This window comes from Enhydra lutris, unplaced genomic scaffold (assembly GCF_002288905.1).
Source record: "Enhydra lutris kenyoni isolate GAN:26980312 unplaced genomic scaffold, ASM228890v2 scaffoldscaffold4, whole genome shotgun sequence".
Classification (NCBI taxonomy): Eukaryota; Metazoa; Chordata; class Mammalia; order Carnivora; family Mustelidae; genus Enhydra; species Enhydra lutris.
Window position 1 is genome coordinate 9,344,396 of NW_019154088.1, and position 27,410 is coordinate 9,371,805.

The window sequence follows — 27,410 nt, forward strand, 5'->3', positions numbered from 1 at the left end:
GCAGCACTCACTCAGGAAGGGTTAGGGGAACTGAAGGAAGCTTAGAAGAGGAAGAGGTGGAGGCCTTTCCAGGTGTAGAAGGGCTCTGGACTGGGAAGGAAGGAGGCCCAGGTGAAGAGGTCCTGGCAAAGTGGGGTGGAGAGAGGAGAGGCCAAAAGGTCCCTTGGGGGACAGACAGGGGTGTGCAGCCCTTGGCCTCTTCTTTGCGGGGTTTGCTGACCAGATTTAACAAAGGAGGCAGGGAACTGGGGTAGATCAGTGGGCGGGCACAGGAGGAACACCAAGTGCCTTTAGCCAGCCTGTGATTGTAGCCCACTCAGTCAGAGCCTCCTGGGGCAAAGGAGACAGCCACCCACAAGGGGGACACTCTGAGTAGAATTCCTCCAGCTGCTGGGCAGGCTGGGCAGGAGCACATGGGCTCTCATGACCACTCAGCCCCCTCCCAAGTCAATGTTCCCTTCTCTCCCTCCCACCAGGACCCCAAATAAAGACAACTCTTCCCCCCGACACACACACTCCTTCCCAGAGCCAATGGATCTTCACTCCTGGATATTGGGGGGGAAAGTCCAGTCCTCCAACCTCACCCTGCAACCACTTCCTAGGCCAAGCATGGGCTTCCTGCCACTTGGGTCTCCTTCCCTCTGACTAGGTACGTTTCTCTTCTGACCCTTTTGGCCTCCATCCCTGTCCATGAGTGGGCACGAAGCCAAGGTCAGCACAGGCTGGGCTGCTGACAGAAGCCCTGTCCCTTCTTCTGCTCTGGCTCTAGGCTGCCAGAATGGCATGGCTCAGCTCCAGCGGCCACTGCTGCTGTTACCCTCTCTGGCAAAGAGTGGGGAACATCAGCCCCGGAGGGGAACTGGGAAAGGATGAAGGGGCATTTGGGGAGGTGGGGGGGTAGGGCTGGCCTAGGGGTGGTGGGGGGAACTGCTAGGAATCTTTGTCCTGGGAGGCTCAGGGAGGGGAGAAATCCTTTAGTGCTCTACTTTTTTTTTTTTTTTTTTTAAATAGGTTTGGGGAATCAGCTTTCCCTTAGGGTGGGAGGTAGGAGAAGTAGAGAGACTTGTCCTAGGAGAACCTGGCCCTTTGAGAAGTTTCTGTGCCATGGCCTTAGCTTTAACTCTCATTCACACACTTCCCCTGCTGGGTGACCATGTCCTTTAAACGTGTTTTCCAACAAAGCTTAGACTGGCTGGGCCCCCTTGACAGCTCTGGAGGCAGATGGGGAAACCATCTTCTAGAGTTCTCTCTCCCCGCCATAGAGGCTAACAGCTCTGATTGTCTTAAAGGCTGCCTTTCTGAGTGCCGGAGTCTCAAGGTCTAGGAAAGGCTAGGCAGCATGTGTGGTGCAGGAAGAGACCCTCAGCCACACTCTGAGGCTGGCTTTCTCTGCATGCCTAGGCTGCCCCAGCACTTGGGGTGCTTCTCTCAGCCAGAAGTGGTGCTCGGCCCAGCCCCTCCCTGGGCTGCTCCCAGCGCTCTGGTGACTTGACTCTACCGTTTTTGCTGCTGCTCCTTTTACCTCCCAAACCTCCCCTCCCCCGCCTGAATTGGGAATGAGGCTTTGTTCTGGGGTGGACTCAGCATTTCTCAAGAACCTACTATGTGCCCAGGCAGCGCTCACTGAAGTGAAGCCCTGTGCGGACTCAGGCGACACCAGCTGCCCAAGGCACAGCCCCTTCCCGCATCTCCCAGGGACCTCCCACACCTCCGTGTGACCTCAGCCTGCTGTGCCCACCCACCCCGCTGACCCCGCGAGCGTGCTTGGGCTTGGAAAGGCACGTCTGTGGGTGTGAGACGGAGCCACAGCGTTCGGGGACTAGGGGGGAGCCAGGTAAGTGACCACGCTTGGTCCCATCCTGGCTTGGGGACGCCGGGGAGGGAGTCCAGCCGGGGCTGTCAGGCTGCCCGCCCCCTTCCCCCCTCCCCTGGAGAGCTCAGATGTTGCCCGCGGTGGTGGAAGAGGGTGTGTGGGTGTCAAGGACTCACAGACCAGGCTCTGCTGTCAGCTGGGAATGGATGAGGGTTCCACACACTGCTTCTGAGAAAGGTGAATTAGGAGCTGGAGTGGGGGGCGGTAGGTGAAGGGGAGAAAGAGGAAAAAGAGATGCGGGTGAGGGGTTACCGAGCTAGGACCGACCTTGCTTGAAAGGAAAGGAGACGTGGCAGGCAGGGAAGTCGGAGAGATGAGGCAAGGGCGGGAGGGGCTTTTCAGCAGTCGGGGCCCTTTCGCTGGAGTCTGGGGCCCTTTCTGCAGGAAAGGGGGGTTGTTCTCGCTTGATTTTTCGGCTGGTCTTCCCGAGGCTTTGCCCTGGGGGCAGCAGCCGCTGGCGAGGGTGGGGTGTTTCTCCGCCCGCAGTTTTCTACAGTGGGTGCTAAGGAGGAGAAGGGGGGAAAGGGGATGTAGAGGGGTGACGGCCAGGGCGGGGGCGAGATGAGATTTCTCGGTGGGTGGGGTAGCAGCTGGGGGATTGGGGCTCCAGGGTCGGGTCACCATGGGATACCGGCTCCGGCTCTGCAGCCGAAGAGAAAATCCAAGAAGCCGGCAAAGAAAACCACCCCCCGCCACCACCCTTGGCACCGTACCCCTCCCCCCAGGCCCCACCACTCCCCGCACCGCCTCCCCCGGCCGCCTCGTGCTGCCCCCTGCGTTGGGACGACCGACCCACGGTTCTGATTGGTCGGAGACCGGGAGGGGGAGCCGAGGGCCGGATTGGCTGGCGGGGCCAGCGCAGGGCGGGGCGGCTGATTGGCGGAGCTGGCCGAGAGGCGCGCTGCTGATTGGCTGGGGACGAGGAAGCAGGAAGGAGGGCGGCGGAGGCTCCGCTCTCGGGGAGTTTGTGGGGGAACCGCGAGCGGCGTAGCGGATCCCGGAGCCCGGCCCCCGCCGCCCGCCCGTCCGGCTGCCTGCCCCGCCCGTCCGGCCCCCGCGGTCCGCCCGCCCCGGCCAGGCGCTCCCGCCCCCCCGACGGCCCCGCCCGGCCGCGGCCCCCGCTCCGCCCGCCCGGCCCCGGCCCCCAGGAGGAGGCGCTGACGCAGCAGCGTGGAGCCCGGGAATTGAGCGCCCCCGGGGGGTTCCAGCCGCCGGATTCCAGCCCGGCCGGGGCCTGCGGGCGCCCAGAGCCGCGCCGTCCGCGCCTCTGTCCGGGTGAGCTAGGGGCCGGGGTCGAGGAGGTGGGGGTAAAGGCACGAACAGGCGAGAGGGAGCGAGCAAGGGAGGTAGACGAGTGGAGGGGAGAGAACCGGCCGCCCGTCAGCGCGCCCCACCGAGCGCGCCGCGCCGCCGCCCCCGCCAGCCCGGGAAGGGACGGACGGACGGACGACGCGAAGCAGGTGCGGCCGCTCGCTTGCTCGCGCCGCCTCCCTCCCTCCGGGTCCGGCGCCGCGGTCCCGCCATCGGGGAGCGCAGCGCGCCTCGAGGTGACAGCCCCCGGGGGCCGCCCGCCTCTCAGGCTGGGGGCGGGGTGGGTGGCGGCCGCAGGGTGGCAGCTTGGCCGGGCGGCGGCGGCGCGGGCGTCCCGGGCCGCGGAGGGCGGGAGGACGCCGGTCGTTTCCTCGCCGCGGTGGAGCGGGCTCGCCTCCGAGTGTGCGGGCGGCAAGCCCCCCTCCTCCCGCCGCGCCCCCTCCCCCCCCCCCCTCGCGGTCCCGGAGGCAAGGGGCCGCGGCTGGGGGCGGTGCCGCGGGATCGCCCGCTCAGGGTGGGGGGCGCCCTCCTGCGCTGGGAGCTGACCGGTTATTGCTGGGTGGGGGGCTGGGGCTGGGGGCCACACCGGAGCTGGGGGTAGTGTAGACCCGACCCTATCGGGCTGGAAGGAAGGGAGGCGCCGAAGACGGAAGGGAACCGGTTCGAGAAGCGAGTGTGGGCCGCGGGAGGCCCGGCGGAGACCGTGCGGAGCGGCGGCCGAGTCCGAGGTGGGGCGGGGGGAATCGAAGTTGTCAGACCGCCTCCAAGTGACAGCGGGACCCCATGCTCGCGGCCCGGCCTGGTCTGGCCCAGCCCGCCTCTCCATCTCTTCTCCGGGGCCGGGGACTAGGTCAGGTCGGGCCCGAGGGGCCCGCTCCGCGGTGAAGCGCCGGACAAAGGCGGCGCCTGAGCGGGCGCAGGTGGTGGCGTCGGGGAGGGGAGCAGGTCCGAGCCACCCACCCCGAGGGGCGGGCGGCAGGGCCGGACTCTGCCCCAGGGACTGCGGGGGGCCGGGGTGCCCGCCGGGAGAAGCTGCGACAGTGGCTTACTGCTCCAGCCGCAGATCACCTCCCGGTTCTGGGAAGAGTGGGGTCCACACGGCTGAAGTGGAGAGCCAGAGGTGGGGTTGTACACACAGTGGGCCTGGCCGGTGGCGACAATTTGGTGAGCCACTCTAGAGCCTGCTAGGAATGAGGGGTTTCAGCAAGCAGAGTCTGCCCATGAGGAGAGGTTTAGTCCCACCTGGGACATCTAGTCGCCCATTGTCGACAGTCTTAAGAGGATAGAAGACCAGTTGGATTGGAGACTAGGAGATACCCCACAAATGTGCTGCAGCAGCCCATCCACAACTGTTTTCAGCACTTTTCTTTAGCCAAGAAGGTACCCACAAAGGGTAATGAGAAGCTGGAATTTAATGATTAAATGAAAAGGTTTCCAGTCTTTCTCCTTTGTGCCACCCGAGAGACTATCCCACCAGCCTCTCCACTCCCATGTCTTCTGAAAGAAAAGGAGAAAAGGGCCCTCTCCACTCCATGTCTTCTGAAAAAAGGAGAAAAGGGCCCAGCACATATCCTGTCCTGGAGGGATACCACTGTCCTTGGCTGGCTAGAGGACACTTGGGAACCAGTGGCTTAAGCTCTTGAGTGCCGGTATCCCCACCAGTGATCATTTCTAAGCTGGATGCTGTTTTCCACTTGTGAAAACCCACCCAGAACTCGGGGCTCCTCATGGGATCGTATACCTCTGTGAAGAGTTGGGATCACAAAGACAGGGAGATTGAAGCTGTTCTGATTGTCCACTTTTGCTGAGATTCTGGGTTCAGGTCCCACCTCAGGTAGCTGTTGGGTTAGGAGTTTCTCCCAGCTGAGGTTAGCTGTAATCCCATCCGGGAGAGTTGCATGTCACTCCTGCTTAATGTGGACATGGAATTAATTCACAGCCACCCTCCGAACCCCTCCTCAGAAGGGTCTAGAACCCAACCTGGGTGGAGTTGAGGCTTGTGGGAAAGGGAGGTATTATCTCATGCAGGAGATTCACGTTTGTTCTGGGAGGATTTAATTGTATGCCTAAGATTCGGAGAACGATGAAGAATTTCAAGGCCTTGTCTCCTTTAGGGCTACACAGTATATGATTTCTTTTGGTGGCAGTCAGAAGGGGGTGACCTGGTCTGGCCACTAGACTATAAAGGGAAATTGCCGAACAGTGTTTCCCTCTTTGACAGGCTCTTACCTGTCCGGTCAGGTGTCCAGGACGGTTTGCTCTGGAGAGTTTGCTCCAGTGAAGAGTTTCTCTGTTTTTCGTATCTCTTTCCTTCCCTTCCTTTCTGTTGCTCTGCTGTCCCCATGGCAGGCCTGTGTTGTCCTGACCTGTCCGCCTTCTCTCTCCTGCTTCCTCTGGCCCTTCTGATCAGTCTGTACACAGCTGCTAGACGATTCTTCCCACAGCACTCCTTCTCCCATGTCATTCCTCTGTCCACACACTACCAGTGGTTCTTCTTTTCCTGCAGCCTGACCCTAGACGGATCCCCTCAGCTCTCTCCTGGCTGGGCGCAGTGATCCCCCCGCATCATTGCTTCTGCTGCTTTCTCTAGTTGTCCCCAGTGAGGAGCCTCTTGCCTTTCTCTCCTTCTGAACCCTACTCATCTTTGTTTTGCTGTCACTCAGGCCCCTCCAGGCCAGCATTGCTTGCTTCTGAGATTGTGACCCTGGGTTTTATAACATGATATCTTCTCGAGTGGTTTTGTAGGTTGATAGTTTCTTAAAGAAGGGATAGTATAAGTGTTAAAGCGGTGTGTGTGTGAGAGAGAGAGAGGGAGAGAGAGAATATTATGGGATTTCTGATATACTGTTCTGCATGCTGTTATGTTGAATGAAATAATGCAGTTGGCCACTTAGTTGATTGGGAACAGGGGAAACCTTCCCTTCTTCCAAAGAAATGCTCAGTATGGAGTCCTTGGTGGTTTCCAACCTTTTCTGTCAAAGGCACATAGATAGGACATGTTTGGGATGCTTTTGCTTGGGAAACAATTGAAACTTAGCTGTTGTTTCTGATACTCTGGCTGGTGGAGAGTTCTGTCCTGTGGATTGCTCACATGACACCATATAGAAGTGAATTGGAAAAGAGCTGTAATCCTGTTTTCCTCCTATCCCACCAGGCCATTCTCTCCACCCGGCTTTGCTGCTCTTATGCAATTTTCCTTGTTGTCCATGCTAAATGAATCCATATGTTTTATCTCTTCTCAATCCTGGGTGTAAATGAGGGAGAATACAGTTTTGAGAACAGAAAAGAATAAGATTCCTGGGTCCAGCCACTGGACAGGACTTTTGGGACTGGCATGGGAGAAGGTGTTTATCACTGACATCGGAGGCCTGATCAGCCTCATATCAGACCCGTCCCATCGAAGGGAAAGCTATGATCCCAGCTTTCTTGGAACTTCCGTTCTTGTTTACCATCAAACCTTGGACCATGGGGAAATGGGAACAAGAGCTGGTGACTGGTTTGAGTCTAGACAGTGAAAAAATAAATTCTGCATCCATCCCCTTTCCCCCAAACCTCCCTTTTGTGCCCCAGTTTGATGATTAATGGGCCAGCATTTCCCTTCCAAGCGGGAAGGCCACCCCTCACAGTTGCCATGGCAATGCAGACCGCTCCCGTCAATTAAAAAAAAAAAATCCCTATTACTTCTCTCCTCCTTGCTTCTCCTATGGCAGGAGACAGGCTACCTCAGAATGCATCTCCTGGGCTCTCTCCTCAGCTGCTCAGGCTGTTTGGCTGTGCGTCCTAGAACGCAGTCCTTCCTCTCTTTCTGGGGTCTGCCTGAGTTTCATTACCCTGAGCCAGTCGTGCCCTTCTTAGATCCAGCAGTCCCTGGAACACGTCTGTGAGGAAGCAGAGAAAATGACTTTATCTGCAATGCGAATTAAAGACCACAGTGAGCCTGCAGCTTTCTTTTCTTTTGGGGTTAAAAAAAATTCCTTCCTTACCTTCTCTCTGCTGGGTAGAGGTAATAAGTTGGGGATGGTTTTGACATCCATAAAGGAAGTTTCAGTAAACCTGGAAGGAATTCAGCCTTCCAACATACATACTTCATATTGAAGTCGTATGGGGATTTTCAGTTTATTGATTTTTGTCTCTTCCCACCTCTCTATCCCAGCATTCGGGAGAACTTGTGTTTTCATTTTATCTGTCCTTACTCCTTTTGGCCTTGCTTTGGCAACATCTGGCCTCAGTGCCCTGTCGCAAGGTGAGTCATGAAAGGAAAAAAAAATCTTAAGGGAAAAAGTCTCTGGAGTTGAGAAGTAGCCTGTGTTGAACTGAGGCTGCCAGCTGAAGCTGCTCGGTTTATGGAGCATTATATGAACAGCCCCAACATTAAAGGGCCTCCTTTTTATGAATGGGTTGCGAAGAATGTAAATAAAGCAGCATCTCTCAATGGGGAAGCATTTTACATAAGCAGTACTACCCTGGCCCAAGTATTTATGGGAATTTGCTAGCTCAGTCTGGCAAGACTCACTTCCTTTGTGAACTTGCCATTGTGTGGAGGACTTCGGAAGACAAGGAGAGTGCTCAGTTCGACACCAAGGGCTGCCCCAGTGCTCCTGCTCTGTGGGTCCATGGCCTTGACCCGATGGGCCAGCTCATGGCTAGAATGCCTGTTAACTTTGAAAAGACAGAAAATACAGAGAGTATTCAAGAGTCCGTGAAGATGAGAACCTGAGGCTCCTGATGGCCTAGGCCCTGAGATTCTGCAGCGCCTCACACTCTGGGCTGCTTCGACCTCCCCAGGTCAGGGGGCCAGGGAGATCTTGGTGGATGAAATCCTGCCTGGTTTTATGGGAGGCACCTCACCGGAATAAAATGGGCTGGTTTGAATTTCAGCTCCTTTATGTTTCCCCTGCCCACCTCCTGGTACTACCACTAATGAGCAGTAAACCTGCTAACAGGGAGGAGGAGGAAGAGCCCTGGCGGCGGCAGCCTCAGAGGCCTGCTCTGGGCCAGACGGCTGGCCGGACAGGCCCCCTCAGCTCCACTGAGCTCCGGTCTCCCCCTTGACTGCCCAGCTGAGCAGTGGCAGCCAGCCCTCGGCTTCCAGTGGTGGAATTGGTACCCTGCCCAAGGTGATGTGCTGGAGCCGCTCAGGACTAGAGGACTAAGGGTTTGCTGAGCTCGCCTCAGGGCAAAGTCATGTCCAGGACTTTGTATTGTGTCCCAAGGAAGATTTTTCATCCAGATTCCGTTTTTCCCGGTGGGAGACACCTGCAGAGGATGGTTGGGTATTCACCTGACTCAGTGTCCTACAAAAAAAAAAAAAAACAGTGTCCTTGAGAGCCTCCACAGGCCTGATCCACCAGGAATAAACGAATGGGTTTGTCTCTGAGCCTTCCTGAGATTTGAAATGGGAATTTTTTTCCAAGGCCCGGTGACCAATTTACCTGAATGGGAGAAAATGATAAGTGACGTCTCTTAGTTAAAGGGATCAGTACCAGGCAGGAATTTGGTGTCTCCATCTTTTTTTCTCACATCCGTTTCTTTTCTGGCGGGGGGGGGGGGGGGGGCAAGGTGCTTTGACCCCCCTGCCCTTGGTTGAGGAGGTAGGACCGTAGGGTATGCTTCTGCCTTTTGGGACCTGAGGACCTCACCGGGAGTGGTGTTGGCTGCTGCTCCTTCCTTTCCATCTCTGGCCCCAGTTTGACGCATCCCCCACCCCCATCCCCGACCCCCAATGTGGCTCTTTCAGTTTCCTGCCTGCAGAGGAGAGGGGTGGCCCACCCTTGGGCCCCCGCACCCCCCACCCCCCAGCTTGAGCCTCCCTGTCTAAAATGGGGCGGGGGAGGGAGGGCGATTCAGTTTGTTAATCACATTCTTATCTGGCCAGGTGGTTTAGAGGTGAATTATTAGCGTTGAGAGGATCTTTGTAGAAATTATGGGAAAGGTGTTAGGGTGCTGTTTGATGCCAGGATACCCTGACAGGGATGCCAGAAGGGAAGATGGAGTCCCATTCCTACTAGAATCAGAGTTGGCAGGCCCTCCTGCCACGTGCCTGGAGAGGGGTTCACGCAGATTCCACAGAACAGAGAGGAATTATAAAGTGGATTAAATGACTATAAGACATGATCTTCAGAAAAAATTGGAAGGACTTAGATTTATCAGCCCAAAGAGAGCTAGCCATGGGACAGTTAATACATCTTTGACTATTAAGATGGCTGTTCGGTCCGCGTGCAATGAGCAGACTTCAGTCCGCATTGCAGTGCGGGCCGGAGGGAGATTGCATCTGGTTCAGGAGATGTGGTGAGATGTGTGGGGGATGTCTGGAGCCCTCTCTTTTGGATTTACAGTAAAATGAAGGCAACATCTTTTCGAAGTCCTTTTCCCCTTCCTAGGATATGAAATGGATTTCTTCCCAGAGTTGACTGGGGACTTTGAGCAGACTTTGCTGTAGAAACAAATCTGTAAAAGTATGTGGATGTTCCCTGGCCGGCCGGCTCCTGCCATTTCACTGGAGTACATCTTTGGTTCCTTTGTGGTGAAAAGTCAGGGAAAATGACTAAGGTGTTAATACCAGCAATTAAAACAACACAGAAAATGTGAAATTGATTGTGCAGGTTTATCTCTAATGTTGGTCTGTGAGCCAGCAAGCTGTCCTGGGTTGCAGCAGGGGTGTGGGCTCTGGGACAGACACCAGGTGCCCCGCCCCCACCATCCACACCCGGGGAGTGTGGGCAAGTTCTTTTACCCCTCTGTACCTGTTTTCTTCTCGTTTGGATGAGATAGTAACAACCCCCTCGTGAGGCAATTGTGAGGATAAATGAGAGTGAACCGTTACACATTTAGGGTGGTGCTGGGCAAGTAGTGAGCGCTTGACAAACATTAGCCATCCTGTTAGACTAGAAGCTTCGGCGGTGAATCAATTCCCTACTCTGCACACTTAGGAGATTTGAGGCCTGATAATGCTGGTTCTCTGCTGCGGAGTTCACCTGCATGTCTGTGATGCTCTTTGTCTTGATACAAGTGTGCCTCTAGTACTGCCTCACCTGCTTAATGCTTTGGAGTAAGAAGTGGAATGAGAGGAATATCTTCCTGAGATAGAGCTGGGCAAGCTGGGGGAGAGAAGGAAGAGGATGGTAGTGGAAGAGGGTGGTGCTCTGTAAATAGAGGTTTCCCTGAAGTAGCCCTATTGAACTGTTGATCACAGTGAAGAGGCACAGTGCTCCGGACTCCAGGGAATGGGGGAGAGTTTTTTTTGTGGGGGGGGATCAGAGTTCCCAAGTGATGCCATCAGTCTAGAATAGAAGTATTGAACAGGGTGGAGCAGGTGGGCAGCCAGACCTCGGTTCATTAGAGACCTCTTATTAAGCTCTGGGGGTGAGATTTAGTGATAAGGCAGGCAGAGCCCACCTGTCCCCATGGAGCTTGCATCCTAATGAGGGTGTCACTAATCATTTAGTTAATTAGTTACCTGTGAGGTTTTCGTGTTGGATCTGTAGGGTTGGCCTCATGGTTCTCACCGTGCTGGTGGAGCATTGGGAAGGCCCCGTTTTGGGTCTTGTTCTTTGGGGCTGAGCACCCCACTGGAGAGTCTGAGGGCAGAGCCCTCAGCTTGGCCTGGCCAGCCCGTTTCTTCTGTTCAGGACGAGAGACAGCACTTCCAGGCTTGGCAGACCATCTTAGCAATCTAAGTTGTTGGTTCCTGGAGTGTCCTGGTGGTTGAATCAACACATATCCTTTGCCCTCCTGGGCAGGTGCCCAGAGCAGGCTGGTGAGCTCTAGTTGTGTATTTTTTGAAGAATTGTGTATCAGTAGCGTGACATTTCCTGTTGGTTTTGCAGAGGGCCTGTTGGTAAGCTCTGGGGGGCCCTGTCTCCATTCCTATTTGATTTCTCCCCCACTGTTCACAGCCCGGAGCGAACGGGTCCCGCTCCAGGAGCAGCTGTGCTCCTGGCCGAGCCTGGCCACTGTGGGGTCTGCGTGGGAACATGTGAGGGAGCTTTAGCCTGGGATTCTCTTTTCCCCAGACTGGAGGAATCCTACAGGGAGCTCCTTAAGGTGAGTCTGGGAACAGTTGCATTTGTCTCCTGACTCGAGACTTCAGCTTTGGTCTGTTGCTGCTTCCTACATCCAGACATTTCTGAAGCAGAGTTCTCAGGCTAAGCTCCAATTTTCCCTCCATGAAGTCGCTGTGAGCCAGAGCTCCCCACTCCAAGCTCCACGCACCCTGTTACAGTCCTTGTCACACTGCCTTATCCTCTTTTTTCCTACCAGTCCAAGCCCCAATTTCTTCATCTCTTTGGTGTTTTTCTTCTGCATTTAGCCGAATACTTGATACAGCGGAAAGGAATAAGCTGGTAGGAGCACCTGGTGTATCCCGGGCATTCTGCTGGGCACACTTCTCATTTAACTTGATCCTCCTGATGGCTTTGTTGTGTAGACAAGGATACCAGGGCTCAGGGAGGCTCAGGTTGTTAACCAGCCCCACTCAGGGTTAGCAGCAGCACAGAGTGGCTTCTGGCCGCAGCATGAAGAACCACGAGTTCTGTGGAGCCCCAGTGAGAGGCTGGCCGGCACTGGCTACGTGAGGAAGGAAGGTCCCAAGAGATGCCGTGTGCCTGGGAATGAGCAGTAGGGGCCCTGGCTTAGCTGGACTGGCACCTGCAGATTCGGGACCACCTTGTGTGCATGGGGGGCATGGCCCGGGAAGAGGCTGGGGCAGGCACATCACCTTGAGTGGGTACCTGTGCCTTTAAGGAAACCCTCTAAAAAACCACACTTTTGCATTGCGTGTGATGACCTTCTGATTTGCCAGGTCAGGGTTTCTTAAAGCAGAGCACCGAAGTGTGACTGAAATACAGTGCTCTCTGCCCAGCGTCCCCGTTCTGTGGTCCATGTGTGTCTGTTGACTTCCAGGTCCTAGTGGTACACTGCCTCTTTCACTGTCAGCCCCTACCTGAAGAAAGGGCTCACCCTGCAACCAGGGCACTGGCAATTTCTAGTGAAGAGATTCTTCAGCTCTACTGTTAACTATATTCCTGTACTTAATTGCAATCCTCAGATAAAATTGGAGGGTCCCTTTGTAGTTTGACTCTGAACTCCCCTTCCTCCCCACTGAGATTTGTGTTCCTTTACAGTAACAAGAGGCAGGCTGTCTGGCTTTGTGTCTGAAGCCAGAAGTAAGTGGGGGTCCCGGGTACTTGGGTACAGTTGTGGGGGGGATCTGTGGGGATCCCTCCTGCTGGGATGGTCACAGCACATAGGAGCAGCCAAGATGGGGGCCGGGGGCTGGGCTGGGTTGGCGGAGGTACCAGATGCAGGGGAGGGGGGTGACCTTTGCTGCTGGGCTGCTGCCACCTTTCTGGGCTCCTGGGAGCCTCTGGTGTGAAGTGTGAGGAGTAGGTGGTCTGATGGGCTGTGGATAGGCTGGGTGCTGCTAAGGGCGGGCCCAGCTCCTCAGATGACCCCAAGGCAGTCTATAAAACAAGCTGTTTCCAGACGGGTTGGGCCAGTTCCTTCTGGTGGGTGGGTGCTTCCTGCCAAGTGTTGTAGGACCCCAGCCTGACAATTGGGTGCCCACAGCTGGGGAGGCGAGGCCGGTGGCCAAGGCCACTGCTTTCTCTTTGAGGGCAGGCCCCCAGGGGCTGAGGTGCTTCTGCTCTCTGTGGATGCTCATGCTGAAACAGCAGTCTGATGGCGGGAGCTGGCGAACTCACGCCTCCTGAGCCCATCCCCTGGGCCTTTCACCATCCAGTTGAGTGTTTCCCAGAGGCATGGAGCAGTTGGTCGGGGTTTGGTGGGGTATAGTTTCTGCCCCTGTCCACTTGTGTTGTAAACAGAGCCCCCCCACGAGTCCCCCCAGTGTCTCCATCTGTCCCCAGTGTTGACATTTGAGTGTCACTTGAGTGGTAGACTAGAAGTTGAGCAGAGTTCAGGTGCAGGCTGGGTTTTCGGGTTTGTCACAGCCCACACAGCTCCGGGCCCTGATGTGGGGAACCCCCGGGGCCAAGCCAAGGGCAGATTGCCCTCCTCTGTCTGTGGGTCTGGAAGGCCGGGTGGGGGCGTATGCTGGCCCACCGCCCAGAGACTCGTGTCATCCTCACCATCAGAAGGTTCTTCTGATGTACACGTTTGAGATGAGGAATCTGAAGTTCAGGGAAGCTAAGTAAGTTGTTTAGCAGGGGCAGAGCTGGCATGCAAACCCGGGGCTGCCTCCCTCGAAGGTTTGCTGCCTTCCAGTTTACCAGCGGTGGGTGGTTCAAGAGAGACCAGCCGTGACTGAACCTGCCTTTAGCATAAGACATTTCAGCAGCTTCACCTGTTTCTCCATGTAGTAGCACTAGCTACATTTAAATGAACAGGAGCCTGCCTTTGTGCTCTTGCTGCGTTTCTTCTGATAGGAGATTGAAGAAACCCAGTGCTCATGAAAATCTCTTATCCCTTTGGGGGAAGTTATGCCAAGAGAGCGTGCAAAGGAAGGCAGTGCTTAACTCAGTATCAGTTGTGTGACTTTGGGTATCATTGGAGGGAGGTGGCTTGGGTCAGGGCCCTTCCTGACCCTCATCCAGATGACCACCTGGTCTGCCTTTGCCTAGGACTCCCCCCCCCCATACTTTCCTCCTATGAAAAATAAACCAAAAAGCCAGGAAAGCAGAATTTGAAGTGCAGTGGGTAATCAAGGTTTCAGGAAGGGTAGTGGAGCAGAGCCCTGGGTCCTGAACCACTAAGAATGCAGGTGGGTATAGAGTCTAGAGCTGAGTAAATACGGGGTAGAGAGAGAGCAGTAGCCAACCTCTTCCTGCCGCAGGGCAGCCCTTGCTTACAGGAGTATCTCGGCTTGACCCCCTGGTATTCCCTTCAATGGTGCCTGCAGGCCTTTGACCCTCCCTTGCCCACAGCCCCTTGGGTGTGCTCTGCCTGTGGGAGTGGGAGTGGGTGTGGTGCCTGATGCTGTTGCAGGTTGAGGGCAAAAGGCAAGTCCTCCCTCCCTTTCTGCTCCTGTGGGGAGGACTCCTGCTAGCCCTGGACAGACATGGGATGCAGGATAGTGACGCTTCAGCTGGGCATGTTGGGCTTGCTCTCCCCCTCAGTTGCATGACCCACAGTGCCTGGGCCTGTGATGGCCTGTTTGCCATCTTTAGGGTACACTTGTGATTTGGGATTCAGCCTGTTGTTTGCTGAGTCTTTGGCATGAAGGACACTGGCCGGTCACTGTCCTTCATGGCAGCTGGCTCTGTGCTCATCGGAGCTGGGGACAGTCAGACTGGTTTTCTTCAGTGCGGGCTAGCTTGACACAGTCTAAGAGAGTAGTCATAGGCCCTGGGGAGTCCGTCTTTGGAACCTTCTCTCTGGGGGACCCAGACTCCCCATGCCTGGGAGGACAGGGCTTCCCCAGAGAAGGGAGTCCACACCCCCTTCTCTCTTGGCAGTGGTGGGAAGTTCCTGGTTGGGCTCTCGTGGGGACAGGGCAGCAGGAGGATTGGCAGAGCTGGAATGGGAACCACGCCTCCTGCTTTCCCAGGGTTTTCTTCCACTGTGGGGCTGGGCCACCCCTGCAGGTTAGAGGGGCCTGGCAGTCTGGGAGCCCCCTCTGCCCAGCCCCACCCCAGGGAAAAACTGCAACTGAAGTTCTCACAAGCCCAGCTTCAGAGCATGACTCACACTCGCTCTCCTCAGATTGGGGTGCGGGAGGCTGGCAGCTGAGTCCCCAGCCTCTCCTCAGGACGGTGTTTGATGCTGCTGCCTTAGGCACCACGTGAAAGCCAGGAGTTCTTTTGCTGGTAACAAGGGATTCGGTGGGTTCAGGGGAAGCCAGCAGGAGGTTCTCAGGCTTTCAGGCTTGATTTGGAAAGGTGACATGCGCCCTGTGGTTTAGAGGCTTCCTGGGATCCTGGGACAGTGGGTGTCCCTGAGGAACTGGGGAGCTGAATGGGAGGTGAGAGAGTAAGATACTGAGGAGAACACATCCAAGTTCTGGGGACAGGCTCCTCTCCCAGCCTCTCCCTGCTGAGACCTTTTGCATGTTGAGAGGGAGAGGCTGGGGGGGTGGGGCCGGTATCCCAGAGTCCTCCCTTGCAGCTGGTCCACTAGCAAACTGGGGGGTGGGGGGAAGTGGGGCAGTCCCCTCTCTAAGAGCTCTTTTGCTTCCCAGGCTTGCAGGCACCTCCCTGAGCTCACTGTCTTTCCCATCTGGCTCCTCCTTGCTCTGTACTTTGTGTCGGTGTCCTTAAAGGCCACAAGCCCAGGTGACCTCAGCCTTGGCCCCCAGCCATTCCCAGTCTGACTCCTCTGGTAACTTGGGGCCTGTTGAGGGGCTTCGGCTCTTGCTCAGCCCTTGCTCAGCTGTGCGGTCTGTTCCTGAATCCTCTTGTCCCCAGGCCCTTTGGGGGTGGGGAAGGGCTGGGCCTAGGCTTTCCTAGGAAATACAGATGTGCTTCTTGTTAGGGCTCCTTCTCCAGCATAGGGGTGCCCCGCGTTTGCGAAAAGGGCCTGTGGATTATAAAGGGCTAGGATGCTTTTCAGAGTGAAAGGAGGCATTGCTAATAAGCCTGCTGAGCAAACAGGGATGGGGGGGCCACCCTGCATGGAAGTTGGGGGGCCCTTAGGGAGCCTAGCAGACACCTGGGATTTTTTAGGAGCTCTCTGTCTGTGCTTCACGGGAGGAATGGGTTTGCCCCCTCTGCCTCTGTCTTGCCCCAGCCTGGTCTCTGGGCAGTGGCAGGGCCCCGCACGTGGCCAGAGCAGTGCCTGCTACAGTGCCTCCCTTTTCCAGTTTTCCGACTCCTTTCTGAGCCTGACACCCACGATGCTCTCAGCCTGGTTTTCCAAGCACTCTTTCTCAACTAGTACAGTGTGTGTGGGGAGAGAAGGTACCCAGTGACCCCAGCCATTGGCCCAAGGCCACAGGAGCTAGCCGGGAAGGGCTCAGGAATCCCTGGGAGCCCTCAGGCTTGGGGCTTTCAGGGTTAAATCCTGGCCCGGCAGGGACTGCTCCCAGCTTCTTGGGGAGAGGGAGTATGAATAACAATAGCAGTGGGGAAATCGAACTGGAAAGCCTGGGCCTGCTGGGTGGGAAGCGGGTAGCGGGTGCCTGGGAGGGCTGAGCCTTGTCTGGCACCTTATTTGGCAGCACCTTGCTTTGGATTGGGGAGTAGGTAGGGAGTGAACAGCTCAGTCGGCTCTGACCATGGACACTGACGCCTCCACCCCCCCCCCCCCCCCACCCCGCCAGTTCTGCATTGCCTTGGCCGTGCTGGCTTCCAGGATACAGCCCAGCTCTGGCCTCTCATTCAGGACGGGGCCCAGGCTGCCCCAGGTATGTTGCGGGGTATTTGCTGAGCAAAGTTAGGGGATGCTGCCTGGTCGTGGGCATTTTCTGCCCAGGGTTTTGGGCTTCCTGCCATGCATCCCCACAGCCTCCCGCCGCCCTCTCCCCAGTCCTCTTCTCTGCCTGGCATCTTGCCTACCAGGAGGGAGACCTGAGAAGTAGGACAGCAAGGCAGCCCTGGGCTGGTTTATCGGTTTGTCTCCAGTTAGTTCTTCTCTTTGATGCTTTATATCCCTAACTATTAGAGGCTGGTGGCGGTCTTGTATGTGTTCCTACCCAGGAATGCTGGCCCTCGCCTTATAGGCATCCCTTCTCTAGGCCCAGGCACTGTTTGGGCTGCCCTTCCCCAGCGTCTGAACCAAGGTGGGGCTGGCCCCTGGGGCTGGCTGAGACCTCCCCTGTCCACTCCTCAAAGCCAGGCCTTTCCCTTCAGGGGTTTTTCCAGCAAGGCCCAGGTTATGGCTGCCCTGCTGTACGTGCCAGGCAGGGTGTCCCCACAGGCTGGACTTTGCTTTCCTCCGCAGCCAACCAGGCAGGTTCTTCACCTTAGTTCCTCACTGTCCCTGTCGTTATCTTCCTGTGGCCAATCTCAGAAGCCCCAAGATGGGGGAAGGGTTGGTAATGTTGTCAAAGGAACAGATGGGCTCCCACCAGCCCAGCCACATCCTGGCCTGGTGTCTTCAGAGCCTCTTCCTGACCTGTGATAAGTATCTAGTGGGAGAAGGACAGGTAGTGAGAACTGAGCACTTTGCCCCCAGCGCCTTCTGTCTTCTGACCCCGGGGTCTGCATCCTTCCATAGGCCCTTGAAGGGCTTAGTTCAAAGGACCCTAGGCTAAAAGAAGAGTGGGGCAGCTAGCCCATGCACAGCTGTTGGTAGCCTGACCCCACTGGACCTTTGCACTCTGGAAGAGAGGTCTTGGGAAAATCCAGGCTGTAGATGGATGGGGTGAGGGTAGGCTGGAGTTACTGAAGCGGGCGGCAGGGGGGGTAACACTGGACGGGCTGCTGCAGAGGAGAAGACAGGCCGGGCAGCTCAGGATGGGCTCGTCTCATTGCCCGCCTTCTGCCCTGCAGATTGGGAGTACTCCATGACACACACACGGAGGAAGTCCCTTCCCATGCTGAGTTCGGGCCCCGCTGGCCACCGGGAGCCCCTACAGATGGAAGGCGGCAGCACGGAGCAGGGGGCAGAGAGTGTGGAGGCAGGCGTGCCTGAGAGCCCAGGGCACCTCACGGGGCGCCGCAAGAACTACCCGCTGCGCAAGCGCCCGCTGGTCCCTGAGAAGCCCAAGGCCTGCAAAGTGCTGCTGACCCGCCTGGAGAATGTGGCTGGTCCACGGAGCGCAGATGAGGCCGACGAGCTGCCCCCCGACCTGCCCAAGCCCCCGAGCCCAGCCCCGTCTAGTGAGGACACCAGCCTCACCCAGCCCCGCAAGAGGCGCCTGGCCTCCCTCAATGCAGAGGCCCTCAACAACCTGCTACTGGAGCGGGAGGATGCTGGCAGCCTGGCAGGCACCCGTCGCAGCCGAGGGGGTGACCCTCACCGCAGCCGGGACCGGGACCGGGCCGCTGGGGGCTGGGCCTCCTCCAAGAAGCGGCCCCGGCTCGGGGATCTTGGAGGAGGAAGTCGTGACCTATCCCCAGAGCCAGCACCAGATGAAGGTGCCCGTCGAGATGGTGACCCGGCGCCCAAGAGACTGGCCAGCCTGAATGCGGCTGCCTTCCTGAAGCTGAGCCAGGAGCGGGAGCTGCCCTTGAGGCCACCTCGTGCCCATCCAGAAGTAGATGGGCATGCCGCAGAGCCACCAGCGTTGAGGGCTCCTAGGCCAAAGTGGGCTAATAAGGTCAACAGCAAGAACTATCCCAAGACCCGGCAGGGCCCTGGCTCTGGGGAGGCTATAGGCCCACTTGGCTGGCAGAGGCACCCTGAGGAGCCGTGGCCGTCTGCCACCCCTCGTGGGCCAGCCAGCCAGCCGCCTTACCGGCCCCTGAGCCAGGCTCTGGAGAGCCCCTTGGGGCTACGCCCCCACCTGCCCCTGCTGATGGGTGGGCAGGCAGCCTTGAAGCCGGAGCCTGGGCGCCCAGGCGAGGAGTCGCCTGCCCCCAAGCAGGAACTGCACCAGCCTTCCTTCCCTGCACCTCAGCTGTCCCCCCTGCCACTGCCCAGCAACCCTGCCCACTACAGTGGCCTGTGCGGCCGGCCCGAGCTCAGCGCACTAGGCAGCTTCTACCTGTACTGCAGCCAAGACGGGCTGCAATGTGGAGGCTACTCCCCCTGCCCCATGCTTCCTGAGGGCAAGTTGTCCCCAGTGGCTGCGCCTAACGAGGGGATCCTCTTGGCACCGAGCTCAGTGCCCGCTGGCACCCCTTTCCAGCACCCTCCCTGGGGCTCTCGCTACTGCTCTAGCGAGGACACTGGAGTGAGTGGCTACAGCATCTGTGAAGTGTTGCCGCCATCTCTTACCCATATTGGCACTACCTGCGGTGGCTGCCCCTACAAAATGCCTTTTCCGGCAGGTAAGCCTTCCTGGCTGTGGGATGTCCCAAGGACTTAGATGCGGAGTCCCAACAGGGTGGGCCATGGAGTGGGGTGGGGCTCCTTGAGGTCTAGCTACTGCGTGGGAAGTAGGGGACTTTGGGGAAGGGATGACTCCCCCAGTTTCACACCCCAGACTGTGGGGTAGTCTCAGAAAAGGGGTCCATGTCCCTTAGCTCTTAGCTCTGTTTTGTCCCCACTGTCTGTGAGATTTTTTAGTGTGGCGCTTAGGTAGTAGCATCGTGGCAGGGGAAGAGGTAGGGAGAGCCACCTATCCCTCCCCGTCGGGACACCCATTCTTCTACTCTTGAGTAGCAAGTTGGATGTTGAAAATAGGGCTTTTGCCAAGGCTAGAATTCTGCTTTGCAGCAGCCCATTCCATCTGCCTGCTGGCCTAGCTCAGTGTTCATGGGAAGGTTGGTGGGTGCCAGGCCCCGTGCCAGCTGCAGTAAGACTCCTTCGCCCTGGCCAGATAGGCCTTGAAGGAGAGGTGGGACCCATACATAGCGTCACCTTGTCGGGGGCTAACGAGAGCGGGCACCCTCCAGGAACAGACAGGCAGAGTCCCCTGGCCCAGGCAGGATGCTAACAGGGCCCTTGGCTTTGGTGTCTACCTTCCTAGCGAGGCCTAGACACCTGAGAGGCTTGCAGTGCAGCCGCTGAGACACCCCCCACGGGGCTCTCTTCCCCCAGACTGGCAGGGGTGTCCTCACATGCCTCTCCAGCCTCTGTCCCTGGCTCCTGGGTAGAAATGAGGTGACCAGAGTTATCCTGTCTGGCAGGTCTGCCCTGCTGCTGATGAAGTGAGAGGCTGGGCCTTACCAGGGCTCTCTCTGCCACCACCCCACACCCCTTCTTGTAGGGGTCTATAAAACAACTTTATAGACCAGTTGACTCTGGCCAGACTGGTTGTTTCAGGTTTTGGTGTGAGTTAGAGCTCTAAGAAATGAGATCAGGCTGCTGCTTGGGCTTTGCCTTCTTTTTTTTGTCCCACTCTCCCACATCTAGACACCTAATCCTGGAACTCAGGATCCTGTCCCCTTGCCCTGGAACCCCAGGAAGCACCATGAGCCGGGTATTGTTCCGAGCACTTTACATGTGGGAGGCCACATGGCAAGTAATTGAGTACAGATCCTGGAGCCAGACTGCCTGGAGTGAAATGTTCTCCCCTACTTCTTTAGACACGTGACTGTGGGACAAGCCAGGAACTGCTCTGTGTCTCAGTTTCCTTGATTTATAGAATGGGTCATGGTACTTAGCTCGTAGCATTGATGTGAGGATGAAATGAGTTAATACATTGATAAGAGAAGCACCCAGGATCCCTTGTATGATAGCTACCACCCCTCCTTCTATTGCAGGGCACAGAGAGGTAGCATGACTTACGTGAAGTCACACAGCCAGTGAGTGGCAGGTCTGGGGTTCATATCCTGGGCTGACGCCAGCTCCCCTGCTCCTAAGCACTGTGGGAGCCTTAAAGAAGAATAAGTCAGAGCTAGAGACACTGTTCCCATTGCCCCACTTCTTTCCGGCCACTGGGGAAGATGGAGATGGCCATGGGCCAGCCTCCAGGGGCAAGAAACACCCTTGGCCAGTCACTCTGATGGTCCACCTCAAGGCCCCTGACTCCACTTGCCACCCCAGCGACCCCTGGCTTCACACTCAGAATGAAGACAGGAGCAGGCTCTGAAAGTGGGGGCACCAGTGGGGTTACTACTCATCCCTCCCTGTCTTCACCTCCCTCTCCTTTTTTCCCAGAAGGCTGCAGGTCCCTAGGCCAGTTGGAATTTCCCCTCCCGGAAGCCGGCCACCCTGCCTCACCTGCCCACCCCCTCCTGGGATGCCCTGTGCCCAGCGTGCCACCTGCAGCAGAGCCCGTCCCCCACCTTCAGACACCCACCTCGGAGCCCCAGACAGTAGCCCGCGCATGCCCTCAGAGCGCCAAGCCTCCTAGCGGTTCCAAGTCTGGTCTGCGCACAGGCTCCAGCTGTAGGCACACGGCGAGAAGCAAAGCCGCCTGCAGGCCCAGCCACCCCAAGCAGCCACGGGTCCAGCGTCCACGTCCACGCCGCCGCCGCCGCCGCCGCACGAATGGCTGGGTGCCTGTTGGGGCTGCGTGTGAGAAGGCTGTCTATGTCTTGGTGAGTGCCAAGTGAGAAGGAGGGTGGCGGGGGGACATAGGACCTACTAGGAGAGGATCTTAGGAACCCTTGGCTTTGGCCTCTCCCGAGAGGTGACAAGGGACTCTAGCTGACTTACACTGTGGGCGCTGATCATGCCGGCCCAGCCTGCTCCCCCAGCCCCGGCTGATCTGGGATCACGTGCCTTGGGGAGGTGAGGGGGTGCACAGTCAGGATCGGCTGCTGGTCTCCGTCTCTGTCACTGACTCTCAGGGAAACCATCTCAAGTGTCTTCACCTCTCATCCTTGATCAAGCGTGCGGCCTCTTCTGTCCTGGATTATAAAATGGAGGACTCTCCCAGGGGCTTTTTGGATAAGTGTATATAGAGGGAAAGTTGAGATAGAGAAAAAGGAGTGATCCAGGAGCATGAGGGTTGATGAAAAGAGTATTGACTAAACTGGATGGAGCTAAGGCGCTCTCATCCTCACCGCCACCCTGTGAGGTGCGTATCCTGTGTTTCTGTCCTCACTTTGTAGATGAGGAAACAGGTATAGCAGTAGATTAAGTCATTTACCCAGGGCCACACCACTTCACAGTGGTGGTTTAAGGGTCAAAACCAAACTGCCCCAATAGGAAGTTTGAGGACCTTCTCGGTGCTGGGGCTTGGAGCGAGAGAATTGGCTGCTGGGGTATGGTGGTCACAGCGCAGCCCCAGAAGCTTTAGGCCACTTTCCCACCCCTGTTCCTATTTTTTATCTTTTCTCCAACCATGGGGAGCTCCCACCCCATCCTGCCCCTGAAAGCCAGGCTTAGGGAGAAGAGGCCACTATGCAAACTGCTTTTGTCGCTTCCCATCCTCAGTGGCTTGCCCGGAGGAAAGCACACAGAGAATGTCTTCCTCTCTCCCCCTCCTTCCTCCACTCCTCATGAGCCCGTTTGTGTCCTTGGTTGTTGCTCAGGATGAACCAGAACCAGCCATCCGAAAGAGCTACCAGGCGGTGGAGCGGCATGGAGAGACGATCCGAGTCCGGGACACTGTCCTCCTTAAGTCAGGCCCACGGAAGACGTCCACACCTTATGTGGCCAAGATCTCTGCCCTCTGGGAGAACCCTGAATCAGGTACCCCCTGCCTGGAGTCTCACCTGGCACTCATCTCCTCGTGTTCTTGGCACGGAGGCTGCCTTCACTCAGCCGGCTTCCGTCTATTTGGAGGGCTGCAGATGGCCTTGTGGCTTGGGTCGGATCAGCTCTTTAACCTTTCCGGCCACCAGAACCTGGGCACCTGTCCCCCCCCCTCACCTGTCCGTGCCTCCCCGAACCCCTTCTGCCACCATGCCTGACAGCACTCCAGGCCCCTGATCCACCAGGCTTGGCCCAAGGTGGGGGATCTGGGGGGCTGGAGCCTGTAGGATTGGCCCAGATGTCGAACCTGGGTGATCGTCCTGGGCAGGTTGCCAGCCTGCCTGCCTGTCTGAGTGACTCTGAGGTCACCAGCTCAAGCCCTGACTGCTTCTTCTGTCTCCCTAGGAGAACTGATGATGAGCCTCTTGTGGTATTACAGACCAGAGCACTTACAGGGAGGCCGCAGTCCCAGCATGCATGAGGTGAGTTGCCTGGCGAGTATGGCAGGGAGGGCAGAGGTGGCAGAGGGAGAAGTTGTGGCACCAAAGAACATGGTGTGGGGAGGCCGTCAAGGGCAGTCAAGTCATTGTCGCTTTGGACACCACAGACGGGCCTGGGTTTTACCCTGTTTTCCCAGCACTGCCCCACTTTACGTTTCAAAGGAATGGTAGCCTTTCCCTTGAGAGGGGGAGCAGGGAGGGAGACCCCCCAAGGGCATGCCAGAATGGGAGCAAGCGGCTGTGTCCTTGTGGCACCAGGAAAGGGGAGGTGGAGCTGTACATCTAGCCCCTTTTGCTGCTGTCCGGGGCGTGAGAGGGAGGAGAGAAACGGCTTAGAACACCCTGGGCACTCTACTGGGCAGCATGTGAGGAGAGGGAGTGCCAGCAGGTATGGTCACTCGGCCCCCAGCCGAGGCTCCTTTGTGCTTCGTTGCCCTTGCTGGACTTGTCGTTTCATGGGGGAGATGAGTACCACTTCCCTTCTCCTCCCCTGAGCCAGGGGTGGGGGTCAGGAGGCTGATGACATGGGGGTAGGGGAATGGGTTTTGCTGGAGCAGGCTGTTCCTGAGTCTGATGGGACCTGGTAGATGCTAGGTGAGGAGCAGGGAGGCTGAAATCCGGGGGCTGCTCCCTGGCCTTCTGGGCACCAGCTGGAGTTATTTCAGGTCAGGAGGCCCAACAGAAGAGTTAATGTTGGCCTTGCTTCTGGCATTCATGTGCTTCCAACCCTGGTACCAACGTCCCCCTCTCTCTCCTTGAGCCTTTGCAGAATGAAGTCTTTGCATCAAGACATCAGGACCAGAACAGCGTGGCCTGCATTGAGGAGAAATGCTACGTGCTGACCTTTGCCGAGTACTGCAGGTGGGTGCCGCCCTGGCCCTTGGGCCAGCCTCTCCCTTAGACTCCCTGTTTAGGGGCCTGCCTGAGATTCCCAGGAGGATCTCCTTCACAGGGCCTGACCTCCCAGAACGTTCTACCTCACAGCCTTCTACTGTCTGATGTTTATAGAAGAGAGAAAGATCCTTCCTTCTCTGAGGCAGAGCGCTTGGGGCAGCATTTGGGGGTAGTTACGGAACTGTCTGCAGAGAAGTGTCGAGAATTGGCAGGTGTCGGGAGGGAGGTCCCAGCAGATGTGCTCCCCCCAGTGCCCAAGAAGATGGACAGGCGATGGTCAGCAGAGAGGCCGGAGCGCCTGGGGACAGGGATGGAGGCGAGGCCGCAGCTCCCTGGGCAGGGTGGGGAAGGGGTTGATCTTCCTTCAGAGTGGCCACACTAAACCCAGCAAATGGCGTGTGTCACTGCAGATTCTGTGCCATGGCCAAGCGCCGAGGCGAGGGCCTCCCCAGCCGAAAGACAGCACTGGTGCCCCCCTCTGCAGACTACTCTACCCCACCACACCGCACAGTGCCCGAGGACACGGACCCCGAGCTGGTCTTTCTTTGCCGCCACGTCTATGATTTCCGCCACGGTCGCATCCTCAAGAACCCTCAGTAGCCTCCTTGGGCCCACACTGGGGCTGCCCATGGGCAGGGGGGCTCGGGGAAGGGGGCACTGCTTGAAGCACAGCACTTGGTTAAGGAGCCACAGGGGCTGGAGGTTGCTGGCCTGTGGTTCTCTTGGGTGGGGGGGGGGGGCAGGGATCCCTGTGGGTACTGGGCCCCTCGGGAGGGAAGGGGAGGCCAGGGTAGAAGGAAAGCATCACAGCCCTCAGCTTGACCCTGGGTACCTCTCTCTGGTTGCCTGGGTGGAGGAGACTTGTCTTCCCCGAGGCTGGGCCAGGCCTGAGGGGGGCCTCCCCCAGGGGGAGGGGAGAGTCCTTCAAGAATAAGGCCCAACAAGGCTCTTCTTTAGCCTCCCCTGGGCCCTTGGAGGGGGGAGTGGGAGCCAGCTTTACCTCACCCACTGTGACCCGCTGCTTCCCCATTGGCCTGGGACCAGGCTCTCCCAGATTCTAGCACAGCTCCGAGCTCCTTCCTTTGAGGCATAGAGAGCCAGAGTCTGGTTTCCAGAGCGTAGACTTTCCCTTTGTAGACTCGGGGCCTGTCCCTGGCTTCCTCCTTTGCCCCTGGAGTACCCCACAGTGCTGGGACAAGTGACCCAGTACTGCACAGTCATGGGTGTGGCCCACTTGTGGGCGTCAGCTTCCTGTCTGCCTCCTGGTGAGGGCCATCCAGCAGGTCTGGCTTCCCAGAAGCTAACTGGTCAACACGGGGTTTGTCGCATCTGGGAGGGCAGAAGGGAGCTGGGAGGGGGTTAGGGGGCAGGGGGCAAGGAAAATTGCTACCTGATTTATTGAAGACTTTTCCTCTTGCCTTACACTTGGAGGTTCTAGGAAACCTCTTGCAGAACTTCATACATGACTCTTCAAGCCACACCTACCTGGAATCAAACCAAAGGAGTGCTGTGGCTCCCCTGCCCTGCCACCCCTTACCCTAGTCTTTTGTAGATTGCACTAATTTACATCCCTGCGAGAATCAACACTGTATCAGTCCACAGACCTGCTGAGCTGCGGCCACTCACTCTAGGAGCTAAGAACCTGCATTTTTAGTTTGTTCCTGTTGCCCAAGGGCCCTGTTCTCACCTCACGCTGTTCCCCAGGGTAGGTTAGGAGGCTGGACTCCCTGTTGTCCTTGCCAGGACTAGGCCCTGGCCCCTCCTACCTCCCCTGGGGAGCTCTCTGTGAGGGGGCTGGAGCAGTCTGGTTCTATCCTATTTGTACCAAAGAAGAGCATGGTGGGGAGGAGGAGAGGAGCAAGGAGTGGTCTGGGCCCTGCTGTTAGCACTTCCCCAGGGCACACCACTGGGGGCAGGAGCCAAGGGGGGCAGCTGTTCCTTCTCTTTCCCTAGGAAGGGGCAGGCATAGACCCAGCTCCAGCTAAGCAGGTGACACTGAGTGAGGACAGTCAGGCTGGGTCTGGAGAGGGAGGTGGAAGCAAATCCTGAGGGCCCTCCCAGCAACCCCAGGCCCTGTGCTATCCCTGAGAAGACAGGATCCTCCTGATTGGTCATTGGGCTTGGGGGAGGCCTAGAGGCTTCTGAGGTGAATTTACACATGGAAAGCCCAATCCCAGACCCTGGGGAAAGGGACTAGGGTGCCCTTGTATTGAATAAGCTGTTCAGAGGAAGGCGTGGGGCAGTGAAAGAGGTTGGCAGAGAATGGCTGTGGGGGCTCTGGAGAGACAGCCTGGGAACCTGCTCATTCCCAGGGTGCTGGGCCCTTGCTGCCAAGGAGCTCAGCCTCACTCAGCAGGAGAGGAGATCAAGGCCCCTCCTCCCCCGGAGGCAGGGTCTGCTGCCCAGAACTTAAAATGCTTTTGAAATCTCTTAGATGTGGAAATATTTTTTCGAACCTGAAAATGCAGCTGGTAGAATTTCAATGGAAGCATAATTCATGTAAAATATATTTTAGTTGATATTTTGTAAAATGCACTTTTTGTGTGTGTCGACCCTGGTTTCTCAGATCTGTATTTCAGTGTTTACAAGGGAGGGGGGACCTTTCCTCACCTCCCTTTTGACAGAGATTAGAAGTACTTCTTTAAGAAAAAAATAAATTTGAAAAATTGTATTGATTTAGAAAAGGATCATTTTCCTCTGTGTCCTGTCATCTTTGTTGGGGGTGTGGGGGTGTGTGTGCAGAGGGGCTCACTATTTATTTTGGGGGGCCCCTCTTAGCCCTTGCCGTGCAGGGGCTAAGGCCAATAAACAAAAAAGGACAGAAAGTAGGGGGAAAGGAGACTGAGGGAATGAGAACTTGGGGTTGACCTCTTGGGATCACAGTGGCCAGAGCTACCTGCCTGGACAGTGTGAAATGCTTGGGTTGCCAGACTTCCCTTGGCCAGTGACTCCGAAACAGGTCCCCAGGTGGGTACAAGGTGAAGATAGCACCTCATCACCAAGGGTCATGTCATTGGGGAATGAAGGTCACATCACAGGCCCAGGCTTTATGACTGCCTGGCCCTTGGTTCAGCCCAGCCTCAGTGTTGATCATACTCAGTGTGGAGCAAGCTTTGTGGTCATGGCAGTTCCTCGGGGACATAGCATAGCTACCCCCCCCCTTCATGCTGGTAAGGACATCGGGCAGGTGTGTTTTGATAGAGGGTATTAGGGGCACAGACTCTGCCACAGACATACCACAGCACTGCCATCAGTGTGCTGCCCGCGAGAGTCCCACAAGGTGGATGGCGTCCTATTGTTTTACAGACAGTAATGGTGTGGAGACAAGTACTTTGCCCAGTGACTCCCCCAAATGAAGCAGCTGTTTCTGTACTCCTAACTTTGTTGTTCCTGCTAACACAGAAAATTCTTCGGAGGAGTAAGCACATATTGGCCAAATCATCAAAACATTTAAAAAAGGTTTTTATCTTTTTCCCCCTCTCCCAGCATAAACAGCATTGTTTTAACCGATTTCTGGTGGAAAGTAACCCCAACACCAGAAATCTCCATTCAATGCTATTGGAAGTGAGGAGCAGTTCAGGGAAGGATGACCCTGAGGCAAACTCAATGAGCGGATGGTGCTTCCTGAGATTCACCGCAGCAGTCAGGCAGTGAGATGTGGGGTGCCCACTGTGAAGCTGGAAAGCCACAAGGCTTCCTATTCCTTCCCTGCACTCACCCTGCGTGCTCTCATGTGGGCTGTC

General features: G+C 56.9%; 1 protein-coding gene across 3 annotated transcripts; it reads left to right on the forward strand.

The window, feature by feature from the left end:
- The first annotated feature begins 3,017 nt into the window (after positions 1-3,017).
- Positions 3,018-26,348, forward strand: LOC111161691 (bromo adjacent homology domain containing 1). 3 transcript variants are annotated; one of them, XM_022525509.1, is made up of 7 exons: positions 3,018-3,148; positions 17,572-19,014; positions 20,789-21,171; positions 22,111-22,270; positions 22,679-22,755; positions 23,534-23,634; positions 24,078-26,348. In XM_022525509.1, exons 2-7 carry the CDS (start codon positions 17,586-17,588, stop codon positions 24,265-24,267), a joined length of 2,340 nt encoding a protein of 779 aa, XP_022381217.1. In that variant the 5' UTR covers positions 3,018-3,148; positions 17,572-17,585; the 3' UTR covers positions 24,268-26,348. The 3 variants fall into 3 exon arrangements, with proteins under 3 accessions (XP_022381217.1, XP_022381227.1, XP_022381235.1); XM_022525519.1 differs by having other exon boundaries at positions 23,543-23,634; XM_022525527.1 differs by having other exon boundaries at positions 20,792-21,171.
- Positions 26,349-27,410: the final 1,062 nt, after the last annotated feature.

Bases quoted from the DNA above. Each gene is read 5' to 3' on its own strand.
- LOC111161691 (XM_022525509.1), top strand. From the start codon at position 17,586: ATGACACACACACGGAGGAAGTCCCTTCCCATGCTGAGTTCGGGCCCC. The intron at 22,756-23,533 runs GTGAGTTGCCTG...TCTCTCCTTGAG, and splicing joins GCAGTCCCAGCATGCATGAG to CCTTTGCAGAATGAAGTCTT. The intron at 23,635-24,077 runs GTGGGTGCCGCC...GTGTCACTGCAG, and splicing joins ACCTTTGCCGAGTACTGCAG to ATTCTGTGCCATGGCCAAGC.